The sequence below is a fragment of the Suillus bovinus genome, assembly GCF_016758785.1.
Source record: "Suillus bovinus strain UH-Sbo-P2 chromosome Unknown EDB93scaffold_94, whole genome shotgun sequence".
NCBI classification, from domain to species: Eukaryota; Fungi; Basidiomycota; class Agaricomycetes; order Boletales; family Suillaceae; genus Suillus; species Suillus bovinus.
The window spans coordinates 23,793-37,231 of record NW_024542150.1 but is presented as its reverse complement, the minus strand read 5'-3'; the positions used below and the strand labels follow the sequence as shown (position 1 = coordinate 37,231).

Sequence of the window (13,439 nt, the reverse complement as noted above, 5' to 3'; positions counted from 1 at the left end):
AGGAGAAAAATGGTAGGGGCCCAAGTGTCTAGATGTTCTTGTAACAATGGGTATAACCCAGATTTCACGATTCATCCAAACTCTATGTCCGTAATTCCCGCCGCCAATGAGAGAGTTGATCAGATGAAAGAAGCAAGAGATGATGCGGAAAATACTCTAAAGATGGTCAATGAGTGCATGAAGTGATTCTATGACAAAGGAGTAAAAGAAGCACCTCAGTATAAGATAGGCGACAAGGTCTGGCTTGACGCAAAGAATCTCAAACAACATCGTCCAAGTCAAAAACTGTCAGATCGTCGTCTAGGTCCCTTTGAAATACTAGAGAGAATTGGCGAAGTGAACTACAAGTTGAAATTGCCGGAAAAATATCAGATTCACCTGGTTTTCCATGTAGAATTGCTTACCCCACATCACGCATCTCGATTGATTCCTCATCCTCCTCCAAACCAACCACCTCCAGAATTGATTGACAATCAGGAAGAATTTGCTGTAGAAGAAGTACTAGATAGCCAATTGTTCTGAGGAAAACTGCAGTACCTAGTAAAATGGGAAGGATACCCGAAGGAAGAGTCATCTTGGGAGCCGGAAGAAAACTTGAAAAATGCTCCAATTCCTTTAGTGGAGTTCCATAAGAAGAATCCCATGGCTGCAGCTGGAAAATACTGAAGAATCAAAGGCTCAGTGCTTTTTACGGAAGATTTCAAATGATGGAGAGAAAAGAATATCCGACCCTCATTCGTTCGTGATGACACTCACCTTAGAGAGGGGGTAATGTCACAAGTACCTTTAACAAACCATTATTCTTTCCTAAATCTTCCTAAGCGCCAATACACAGCACCTAAGTCAAACCCTAACCCTACCGTGAAAGTGTCTACCAATACTGAAATACCTTTAGTGCCTACAACACATGTCTTCGATGTGACTGATGAAGAAGACGAGTTCTTTGATTGTGAATAGATTAGATTAGATATGATAAGATAAGGTATGGTCACGTGATGCTTCCTTGATATTCTACGAGGTTCTATGGTACAATTCCCTTTTCTCTTTTATGATTGGCTAGTAGTTGTAGCTCAGTTTCAATCTCAGTTTCAATAGTTGTATATAGGTAGCATGTCTTGGTCAATAGTTCTTTAGTTCAAACCTCTTGTATCTACATTGTAGCAATCCAAGATGTCCTTGCTCAATATCCTCTTGTTGTGATAACTTTCATTTGAGTCCTAGTCTCTGCCCAGCGTTAATTTGTTATTGGGTTGTGACATGCTACGAAGGCCCTCAAAGACAGCCATGAAACCAGTGGAGGTGCTCTGAAAACTGCAAAAAGTTGTTCACATCGTTGGAGCACTGTCAGTAGTATTTTACGTCCATTTTCATGCTGATTTATTGTTTGCAGTTGAAGGCCAACTGTCTTGTTGTCCAAACACTGAGAGAACTGTCTGGATTCAGATGGGACGAGACAAGGAAGATTGTCATTGCCAGTGACAAAGTGTGGGATGATTACATCGAGGTAAGCCTTCATTCATTGTATATTTGTTGACTAAAATGCTGTTTAGGCACATCCTGAAGCCAAGGTTTGGTGTTCGACACCATTCCCCCTCTACGATGACATCATCATGCTCATGGATGGTTGTCATGCAACTGGTGAAGGGGCACTGCATATTAATAGTCTTGGGTATGAGACGAGCCCTCCTTGGCCAAGTACACTTCTCCCTGATGATGAAGATGATATCTTCAAAGGTGAGGATACACTTGGAGGGAATCATGAGTCTGAATCAGCTGACAAGAAAGTGGTATGTACATCAACTTGCTTGCTTCATTGTCTGACTCATATTTGCACCAGTCTGCACCCATTTCTCACACTCCGCGTGTTCTGAAACATGCACGTGCTCCTTTGGAATCACCAATTTCAACAGGAATCCATAAGAAATGTTCCAATGTGAAGCTGACTGGCCCAGCAGCAATTCTTGGAGTAGCTGATGCTCTCGAGTCTGTTGCTACATCATTCACTGCTCCTACTAGTTTTCTCAATGATGTTCCTAGTACTCCGAAATGATGTATTAATGTCATCCAGGCTGTTTGTACAGATGCTTCCTTATCTTCTGATGAACGTGCCAAGGTTGTTGCTCTGTTTACCAAAGATGTAGCTATTGCAGATGCCTACAGTGCTATTTCAGATGTCCCTCTCCATTCTATGTACATTCATCTTGAACTTGGAAAAATGTAGATAGATTTTCCTAGTTCTCGTTCATAGTATACTCAATATACTGTGCCCACATTACTTCTGCTATATTGTCTCTTTTTGTCCTGCCCTTGCCCTTTCTGCTGGTGTGATTGTATGACCAAAATCCTCAACCCTCTGCTGTACAACCTGATGATTAGTGTCCACCTCTGCCTCCTCATCTCCTTCCTTGTCATCATCTGGATCATGGACACAGATGAAATTGTGCAAGACACAGAGGGCAGGAACCAGCTTTGTCTGTACCACAAGACTGTATTCTGGGGCAGCAACCATTAGCCGGAATCGACGCTTCACCACACCAAAAATGTGTTCAATAACATTTCGGGCTTGGGCATGATGTAGGTTGAAAAGCTCTTGGCGATTTTTTGGTCTAGATATTTTTCAGCATTTTTGAACAGTTGATCAACAGAAAGAAGAACATACCTTTGACTCGAACGACCCCATTCCTTGAGGTGATAGCGTACACCACAATATGGAACCAGGAGTGAGTCACATAATGGAAACCCTGCATCAGCAAGGTAGCAGAGATTTGGGGGGATGGGAAAGTCAGTCCATCGAGCATCATCATATATGCGGCTGTCAGCTGCACTTCCCTCCCATCCTGCAAGAAAAGTGCATATCAAATGTGCATGCAGCAAGGACATTCTGTGAGAGGCGGCCCTTCCAATTGCAGTAGCGAGTAGTCAGGGCATCATTGGGAACAAAGGTATTGATGTGTGTTCCATCAATTGTACCCTGACAGTGTTGAAAAAATGGGTAGAGCTTGGGATTGCCGTGAATCTTGGGGGGGACTACATCATTGGGTGGCGGGCTGACATAGCAGTGATAAAATTGTGGTGATACTACCATGTCTAGAAGATGCAAAAAAATCCTAATAGTACAGTCACAGTGATAAATTCATCCTGCTGCATTTTAAATAGTAATGTTGGGCATTCACTTTATATATCTTGAATGTGCAAGGCCTGCATATTCACCAAGTTCATGGAGTAATTGGTGAAATACTGGCTTGGAAAGGCCCATCATATTATGGAAGTGACAGGGATGACCTGATAGGAGCTCTCGGACCCACAAATGGCCTGTCAAGATAGAATCATGCTGGGGAATCTTATCGAGATAGGGTAAGGTGGCTACAGCTACTGCAGCAGCTAGTACTGCAGCTCTCTTTCTGCAGGTGTGGGAGGCCTTCAGAGATGCTTTGAGGGCCTTTCTCTTCTGTGATGATGAGGAGGTCATGGTTGTAGAGCTCGAGCAGCACACTGATGGTTATCATTGATTATCTGATGTAGTTCGTACAAGTGTGACAGCGTGTGACACCCGTGGGAGCATCCATTTCAAAACGGAACGCACATAAATAAATGAAACGACCGGTTGCTGAACGGGCCCTTAGACTCGTGACCAGGCCACGAGTCTATGGCGTGATGATTCTAGAGCAAAATGTACGGTAACATAATTTGTTTCACCTTTACTCGGAAAAGGTTAGCTCTCGATTTGCCGCCACTTATTTGCGCCTATTTGGACGCCTTATCATGATCATCGACTGGTGTCCGAGCCGAAATCTTCTCAAGAAATTTGAACTACATAGTGCTCGTGGACTGCAAACCTGCATGCGTGAGCTCTGCAGCATGTGCTGCCTTTTAAACGTTCTGAAAATCTCGACCATCCATCATCCCGATCTGCAAGACGTCCTCCGAGTCACGGTTTCTACAAAGTATACCGATAGTACTAATAATCTCCGCGGCATAGTCGAGAATCCAGCTTTTTCTGCTGCGCGAGCCGGTTTTCCTGATTCCTATCTCTGGATGCAACTCCTGAAAGGATGTTTGTGTACTTTCCGCTCGGTATCAAGAGACTAACATAAATAGTAACCAAATACCTGTATTTTGTCCCCAGACTGACGCTGCGGAGGAATACCGCGATGGAAATGGCACTTGTCAACCGCATCATGAACGTCGTCATCGATGGGGCATCTACGGTGGTTCCACCAAACATTTTGACTCGTCAGCATGAACATCGTGACCAGAATCACGTGCATAGCACGCCGGTGCTTAGCACAGCTGCACCGACCACAGAAACGATTGAAAGCGAATCCCTCAGGTCAGTACCAGCGTTCTTGCCAAGCTCCCATGTATCTTCGTCCCAGTAGCAATACAACAAAAAATAAATTTGCCTAGACCTGTCAAATATACTTCGAGATACCATATAGTAAACTTGTAGTAAACAAATACCACGAAGGATCCTCGACCAAAATTGTCCTTCATGAACGCCACCTGGTAAGTATGTCCCTACACAGTACTGCTAGTTGATATCTGTACACGCTCCTGGAAGACAATCGAATTCATGCTAGTTTCTGCGTCGGAGTTGGCCACGAGTTTGGCGTAATATTCTCGAACGCTAAGAATGAGGCGTGGCCCCAGCACAAACATCTGCACGCCCATGAAAATTTGATGAGCATCATAGAGTGTCAGAACTCCGGTGAAACCTGATTTCTATAGAAATTATGAGTAGCGGTTACACGCAGATGTCGGCGACGGGTCGACACACCGCAATATCTGGAGTGTGAATCATAAGCTGAAGGCAAGAGACACATGCAAAGCTGACATGCTCAGAACTTGAGCAGAAAGCTGGCTATATTCACATTACCAACTCACCTTGCAAAGTAAAGCACGTGAGATTGTATCAGCACTCTAAAGCAGTCCCCAATGGTTGATCCTATCGTTGGACCGAGTCGTCCCAGGTCACGGAAGTGTTTCACAGCAATCCAGAGTGAAAGACACAGTACGAGGACCTCCCAAAGAGTGTAGACCATCCAAAGCATTGAATACAGAAGCCAGTCGTTCCCTTCAGATTCTTGATAACACATATATGTGCCAGAGAGTGTCTGTTCCTCTGGTGTTTGTTCATTGAGCTGTGTTTTTCAAGTCAACAAGTAAAACCCACCCCCTACAGAATTCTTGAATGCCATTGCCCCAAGTACTCCGCAGGCGATACTACCAGCCAGAAAGATAATACCAAGGGAGACCAACAACATTTTACTTCCCTGATACATGGCATATAAGCGAAAAATTGTGATGACTCGCATCATATTTCAGTTGAGTCAATGATACAGAGGTGTTGAAACCGGGTAACTCACCACCCAACATGAGAGCTACAACCATATATATCCAATCCTGTACGTAGGACATAATATTGCCTGAAACCCTCAATTAGTGAATGCTCTCGTAGTACCAAAAACTCCCACTCACACCTATTGAATCATTATGTTGAGCCAAGTTCAATTATTAGAGCTTCACTCACCCCTACAAATGAGTGTCTTCATGGGATGGAAATGACATGGTTGCGGATTACTCACTGCGTCTGTCAGCGAGAAAAATGGTACAAATACTGTGCGCCGCCGGTCAGACGAATCGAATAAAGCGCATATGAGATATACCCAGATCGGTACTGATTGTCAGAGATGAGTTATGAGTATGGTGTCAATTTATTGACCTCGACACGTACACAGAATATATAATTGCGATATAGCGTATCTAGAAAATTGGGGAGTCAGCACCACGCTATAGCACAACATGAGGTACGAACAACCAAATATAGCACAGTCATGAGAGACCAACGCTGCCTCTGTCGCGAATCCATCACATTCTCCTATGTTTCTTCTGATAAGGCACTTTGTGGCTCACCCAGATCAGTTCAATCTATGACCACTCTCTTAGCATGTTTGCCGCTCCGGCGAGAACATTGACCTACTTCTTGTCCCAGTGTGAGTACTAGATATATCATGAGAATATCAGTAGTGTTCGAACACTGTCCTGCTCACCCCAATCGTATACCACGGCGGCGGCGGCGGCGGCAACTGAGAAAGCATAGGTCAATGTTAGATCAAGACATCTTGATTCTTGATGTGACAAACCTGTCCAATAGCTGAGAAAAATATTTGAACTCATCAGTGGCCACCAAGTGAGACCATTTAAGACCACAGTCACATTTCAGGGATGGGTAGTATGAGCGAGTGCGGAATGTTGATGGTGTACAACGATAACGTTCGTGCTAGATATAGCACCGTTCAGCCCTCCTGTCACCGAAATCCGCATGGTGAAGATCAGTATTTGATCCTCCTTGATCAGGCGAAGCACAAAATCGAACGAAAGACGCCCTAGATGATCTAAGTGGATTTTGATTTCCAAACCGGTATTATCATGATGCAGCTACAGTTGAACACCAGGAAAATTCCAGTTGTTGGTGATGTTGACAACGAATTTCCATCACAAGCTTGCAAAATTGTATATGAAATCATGTACTTAGTTACATCGAGACGTATGGTTTCAAACCCGAAAAACGACGGTCAAGGCACTCTTTTCGGCTTCCCTGGCCGAGCTGGCGTAACAGCCACAATGAGGCCCATTTTAGGTAGCCTTCTCATCTTAACGATCACCCGTCGTCTCATAATATGAAGCCGAAAGTACGCCGAGGGTAATGATTTTGATTTGTAAACCACATACGCGATAAGCCAGACAAGAAACACAGTGTGCACTTTATTCATGTGCTGTGATTCATACTAGGTCAAAAGAGACATCAATGCGAGTTTGTCGGAAGTACTTTGTCTCTAATTTTCTACTCACCCTCAGCACGCCTCTGAGTCATCTCACTATTTCCATGCTCATTCATTGCTGTACTTAGTAACCAGATGCTTGGATTTTGTCCCCAGCCTGACGCCGCGACCGCAGTGGAAATGGCACCACACCATTGGGATCCTCCACGTGCTGTTACATATCCGCGGGCCCATGTCTGTTCACCTGGGAGAAATCGGTCTCTCGTCGCAGCAATCATGTCCTAAATGTCCATGTTTAATACACCGTATTCCTACATACAAACATTACCGTCGTAATTGCAGTATGCGAATATAAAGTCCCAAGAATTTCAATTTTTAACCTCATCATGAACGTCGTGATGGGCATCTACGGTGGTTCCACCAAACATTTTGACTCGTCAGCATGAACATCATGACCAGAACCACGTGCATAGCATGCCGGTGCTCAGCACAGCTGCACCGACCACAGAAACGATCGAAAGTGAATTCCTCAGACCAGTACCAGCGTTCTCCTTGCTCGTACTCCCAAGCTCCCATGTATCTCCAGATATCCCATTCGAGGTTGCCAGCACACTCGGGTTTATCGTCGCTGTGTTCATTGTCTTCGTGACCATCGTGGTAGAGAATGTCTGGGTGGAAGGGTTCCCTGACTCTGCGTATGCAGAGGAGGAGAGGAAGACGAGTGCGGCGCCAGGGGCGGGGATAGACACTCGACATGTATTGGACGACTGGTCGCAGTTAATCGTCTGCACGCTCTCGGAGCCCATTAGGCGGCCATCAGACTGGAAGGTCCCGCCAAAGGTCTAAAAAAGATGAGTAAACGAAAAAAATATATCTGTTGATGACCAGACGCACCTGGCCTGCCCACGTAATGTTGCTTTTCTCCGATACGGAAGGTGCTACTAGATATCTAAGATATAAATTAGTTTGGCGGGTGTTACATGAATATGGAACACGTACTTGACTTGTATTTGTGCAGGGGTAGCGTTGCCTTGCCCAATCGCCGAGCCGCCAATGGAAATCGTTGCAGTATAATCGCTTGCACCGCTCGGATCCGATACGTAATTAAGTAATACCATGCGCACGGGAGTACCATTCTCGTAGATTGCGTATGCAGGGGTAAGCATACTGTCAGTGTTAGCCTGCAAATCAATAATTTGTGCGTTGCCAGAGGGTCCGAACGCTTCAGCGATAGCAATTGTGCTGTAGAATACAGAGCCAATCGTCCATTCGTGATATGATGACTGGTTCGTAGGAGGTGCTACATAGAAATGTCAGTGTGGCTTTCTCTCACCTGATTTAGATTGGAGAGAGCTTACGAGTGAAAGGCTGGACATGGTGCGTAGCTCAGTAACATATGCAAAGGGCCCAGAGCACGTAACTCACGTTGTAGTATACATCTTGTCCACCAACGTGCAACATTGCGTTTGAGAAGTTGCTATAAGCCATCTGAAGGCCATAATCAAGCGCCCATAGAGTCGCGCCAAAGGTATCACTAATTCCTGGTAAGCCACCACAGGATGCCGTGTTTGTCTCCATCATAATGAAGGGCTTTCCAGTGGCTTGTGCATAGCTGGTAGAGTTGAGATAGGGGGCGACGATGGAGATGCTAGAGTTATGAGTGAGGAAGTTTTGAAACACGTCTTGTGGGTTGACCGGAGAACCGATGCCGTACAAAGCGTAGCAGTTATCGGTTGGGTAACTTTAAAAACCTGAGAACATGCCTGAAAATCACAGAGAGGACTTACTGTTCAACTGCTAGCGCTCCCAAGCTTGAAGAATAGGTTTCGACGAGTCCGGTGTTCCACACAGCTGATGATATTAGATTAGTTTTTGGTCTAAACTGCAAAAAGAACTAGAACCGAACATTCTGGAGTCCATTGCCCTGTGATAGATGGGACAATCAAGTTATTTTTAACAGGGATATTGCCATCATTGTTGATGGCGCTAACTACTGTTCCAAACTCGCCGAAGTAGTCAGAGGGCGAGTATGTGGAAGGTCGTGCATCGTGTCTGATGAAACCGTCGGTATTTTTAGAATAAAAGACAAAACACGATCACGAACGCTGCATAGAGATCGGGCTGCGGTGATGAGTGGTGATTGGTTGGAGATACGAAGAGGACATACCTCGTTTCCAACTTGAAACCCGAGCAAATAACCAGGGCCACTCAACACAGCTTCGCCGACTTCTGCAATACCAAGTCGGAGGTTGCTCGTGTCATTGAACGGTATGCCTGTACAAATGTCACTAACGGCATGGAAGAAATTACATGAGCCCTCACCAAGAAACCATTTCGTATTTACAAGGGCCGAGATGTTTGCCATTGTGTAAAACACTTCTGCCGTGTAAAGAAGCATTGGGGTGGAAGTCTGAAGTATTCAGAAAGAAGTGATTGGATATGATGTCATCGACAATGATCATGTACATTGCACTCACCACATCACCCGTAATACCACGGACTTTGGACACCATTACGCCTCCAGGGAGACTATCCACGAGGACTGCAGTCTCTTGAGTATTACCTCCCACCCGAATGAGTATCTCGCCTGCCCGTTCGCGAAGGATGGCCATGAGGTTTAAAAAGGGAACCTGCAGATACGTGCTATGACATATGAGTTCAGATATGTGGAACCGAGTGGCCTCATCAGGACTTACGCGTTAACACCGACTGCAAACGACTGTGATTAGTATGCATAACTGTTGGATAGGACATGATTGGACTGACAAATCTGGTTGATGACACTGAATTCGATAGAGAAACCCATGAATGAACCTTTCTGGGGTATACTGAGACCAGATGGCGAAGAACTGGAAAGCTGAATTCCGAATTGTGTTGTGAGGCCTGCTGGAACAGGGGGAGGATTTAGTACAGTGGGATCATAAGCTGCAGCGCCGGTATAATTTGCGGAAGCTGCAGTGGTGGTTGAAGCTGCCAATGGGATTTGGTGGTACACTGTGACGCTGGCATTGACGAGGGATGATAGGATGACGAGGACGAAAGCTGAAGGGTGGAATAGTCGCATGTAGGTTGTATTGGCAAGAAATCAAAAAAAAAAAGCAGTGGGCAATGAGAATGAAGAGTAAAAAAAGTTAATGGTGAAGGTCGTGGCAAAGTAACGAGGCAACTCGAGTTCTCGGGGACCGTTAAGCTTGGGCCTACGCACTAAGTATGGGCATTAAAAACGGGATTCTCTACAATGGATGTTACATAAATGCTTCAGTACTAGTGGTCAATACGCTCTTCTTATAATTACTCGGCACTAAACCGAACTATTTATTGTTCGGCAATCTGGTTGGCAGCTGGCAGGGTAACCGAATGAATTACTCGCGATGAGCTTTCGAAACATATCTTGGCACAAGTCAAAGAAATACAAATAATTCAAGGTCCTCAACGCAGCCTTTCAATACTCGATTCCCGGACCACTCAGCTTTTTGCGCTGAAGGACGCGTCCAGGGTGGACTACAAGAACGTCGAGACCAACAACGGCGATAGCAACGTTCGAGTGGAACCTGACGTATATCGCCGCCTCCACACCGCTATTTTTAGAGATTCGAAGCGCTCGAACGACCCTTATGAGGGTCGTCACTCTATGGCGGTCCTACGTCGATCGAGCTCAGCCTCCAACTTCCATGTTCATCGATGCATCCTCCAGGCCTCGAGCTTCAAACTTCCACCCTAAGCTCACGGAACTTTAACCACCCGCTTCTCTTGATGAGCCACGCATGACATAGCATGCATGTAGCCAACGTTCAACTACACCGTGTGGCTGCAACCGATCGCTTCTGTCTTGTGCGGAATGTGCCAGGTGATCCGCACCTCCAGGACCTGCGCTGCTTAATCGAAATCCATTACTTGGCCTCCTGTAGCAGCCACCTATGACGTTTTGATACTTAGACGCTCATCGGCTATTTCTTTCCGACGAGAGCGTAGCTGTGTATCAAGCCAGCTGCCTCAAACTCGATAAGATATCACATTTGTCGAGTCCAGTGATGTCATTTTACATGGAACTTTGTCGGTAACTGTCAATTGCTATGTAGCACAGGAACTACGCTCAGGCTTTCCAGGGAATTCCTTGTACGGCCCCGCGCCACTACTAGCTAGTACTGTGCAGTGTGCACGCAGGGTGAGTCAGCGGAGTCTTTCCCTGGCTGTCATGTTTAGGCGCCAACTATCTAATATAATCAGCCATACCATCATTGGGTGTTCCTCAGGCTTTCAACGACAGAGGCCGTTCCACTCACTTTAACGACACCCTTCATCTTCCCGTCCCTATAGTCAGACCAACGCTCAATCAAAATCCGTTCACAAACCGTCCCTTTCCTACTATCATGAGCACATTTGCATACAAAGCACACTTGGCTGCTCGCGTATGTCTCCCCCGTGAACCTATGCCTGTCGTCTTCTAACATCTCGTACAGTCAAAAAAGTCTCATCACCACGACAACCCTCCGCTAAAGCGCATCGAAGAGCCTGTCTCACAAACCTTTCATCCCCCTGTGTTGGCAAGAGCTCACGCTCATCAATTCATTCACTCTCAGGGGGGTGACTTGAGTGCTACTGCGCCGCGCGCAACTGCGCATCCTCCTGTATCTAATAAATTTGCTGGCCAGGGTTCTTACCGAGCCCGCATCTTCGAACGGGTGAGTGTTATGAATTGATAAAGGAGACATTTCATTGAGACGTCGCCTCTAGTACGGTATCTCCTAGGATCAGAGCAGCGCAGGCTTCTTGAATATAGTCCGTGCGCTTTGGCTGTGCTGCGCATGAGGCATGCATGTCAATGAGGCAGGCCTCCTGTTACTAGGAGCTGGTCTTCAACTCTTCGCCATTTGAGCCATGGCGTACTCATACGGTTTGCTGGATGCAATACCCTCTATCTTGTCTCTTCGTTTTTGTCATGTTTGGAAGCGCATACGTCAATGAGGCAGGTCTTTTAATGTTAGGAGGTGGTCTTTATTGTTCGCCATTCGAATTATGGTGTTTTGATACTCTTGTATCCGATGCCTTCCACTTTGTCATGTTTCCCCATACTACTCGTTATCTACTACGTTGATGAGGCAGGACTCGTAGGAGCTGGTCTTTATCCGTGGTATATTGATACGCTCGTACTGTTTCTGACGCTTTTGACTTTTATTTCGTATCTTCATTACTATCTGATATCATATCTCATGTTTACGACTTTTACGACTTTACCATACAGCTCGTGTGTACGACATGCTTATCGTGAGTGTATGTCTCATACATTCACAAAGTGTCGATGGTGGATACTTTTGTATCCGATGCCTCCACTTTGTCGTGTATCCCCATACTACTCTTATCTACTATGTCGATGAGGCAGGTCTCTTAGGAGCTGGTCTTCATCCGTTGTATATCGATACGCTTATGCTGTTTCCGATGCTTTCGACTTTTGTTCCGTATCTGCATTCGTGACCCAATACTCATGTTTACGACTTCAACGAATTTATCATACAGTTTGTGTGTACGACATGCTTATCGTGAATGTATGTCTCATTTATGCTACGGTCCCTTGATGGCTGTGATGTCGCAACATCGCAATTCTGTCAGTGACTCTTCAGTGTGATCGAGATTTGCATTCATTCATGGCTATGTACCAACAACTCGGATTTTCTGTAGTATAGATAGTCATTCAGCAGGAGCAGAATTGCATCCTTCTATACTTCCCGCGGCCACAATATCACAGACTCATAGGTTCTCTGATGATCTGTGTGAACTACAACTCAATTGAAAAGGCTGAAAGCAAGAAGGTTTAGGTTCGAATTCGGGAGTTAGATTTCCGCAAGCAGCCGATTCAATAAGCAGCGCTATGCGCTACGCCTTCGTTAGCCAGATATTCTAGTGAGAAGGCCGCTATGGCGTGATTTATTGCGCAACCCGGACCCGGCACAAACTGACGTCCGTCAAAGAGAAGGGGCGCAAACGTGCAGCGTGTTAATGACGAATTCAAAGTTCTCAGTGCCGTGCTTCCTGATCAAGGCCATGGTGTTGCGCTCTGTGGTAGATGAATGCGAAATTAGAAAAGCGCTTGACGGCTGTCCGCTCTCTCCGTGCGTGAGTAGCGCGGGGCATTAGGGGGAAGCGCTCGGTGGCTGTCCTGATGATCCCGGGAAGGTCGGAAACAATGTTGCCGAGCGTTAGGTTTGTCCTAGAATGTCGTGTTGAGATGTTTTGCTATACAGGCACGAGCGCGTGCTGCAGGGTATCTCATATCATGCATCCGCTCTTGCTTCTAGCTCTTGGATAGCAAAGAAGAACTTGTTTCCGGAGGATAAGGATCTTCTGTAAAACAAACCGTACCCTCAATTGATATGGCCGTCGCAACCGAGTGTGACACCGTCAGGATTGTATGCAATGAGTTCCAGTCAGGAGCGCAATTCGAAGTGGCGGTGAATCGACTCTCTACCTCACTTCAGATCAAACGAAGGTCTATCGTACCAAGTTTACCAGCGTGACGTTGTCATCCAATGATTAGATGTGAATGTATTCCCGAATTCAAGCCTATCTGGATAACACAAACCCGAGTTAAGCGGAACGCATTGGAATTGCCTGGTGCCAGTGCTATACAATTAAAGCAATATTGGTGTGTCGTGATAGAAG

At 45.8% G+C, this 13,439-nt stretch overlaps 3 protein-coding genes across 3 annotated transcripts; 1 reads left to right on the top strand and 2 right to left on the bottom strand.

Moving 5' to 3' along the window:
- Positions 1–3,175: 3,175 nt before the first annotated feature.
- EDB93DRAFT_1071715 (uncharacterized protein) lies at positions 3,176–3,385 on the bottom strand (the record flags this gene model as incomplete). Its single annotated transcript, XM_041444980.1, has 1 exon — positions 3,176–3,385. A coding segment is annotated over one exon (210 nt), but the record flags the coding sequence as incomplete, so codon positions are not given.
- A 3,846-nt stretch (positions 3,386–7,231) lies between these two features.
- On the bottom strand, positions 7,232–9,846 carry EDB93DRAFT_1255474 (glycoside hydrolase family 79 protein; the record flags this gene model as incomplete). Its single annotated transcript, XM_041453788.1, has 13 exons — positions 7,232–7,624; positions 7,677–7,731; positions 7,782–8,082; positions 8,141–8,150; positions 8,208–8,523; positions 8,570–8,633; positions 8,689–8,834; positions 8,887–8,903; positions 8,950–9,056; positions 9,105–9,192; positions 9,260–9,425; positions 9,479–9,491; positions 9,549–9,846. The coding sequence occupies 13 exons, from the start codon at positions 9,844–9,846 to the stop codon at positions 7,232–7,234; spliced, it is 1,974 nt and encodes a 657-aa protein (XP_041302490.1).
- A 1,306-nt stretch (positions 9,847–11,152) lies between these two features.
- On the top strand, positions 11,153–11,531 carry EDB93DRAFT_1255473 (uncharacterized protein; the record flags this gene model as incomplete). The annotated part of the gene is made up of 3 exons (XM_041453787.1): positions 11,153–11,191; positions 11,243–11,464; positions 11,517–11,531. 3 exons carry the CDS (start codon positions 11,153–11,155, stop codon positions 11,529–11,531), a joined length of 276 nt encoding a protein of 91 aa, XP_041302489.1.
- Between the last annotated feature and the right edge of the window lie 1,908 nt (positions 11,532–13,439).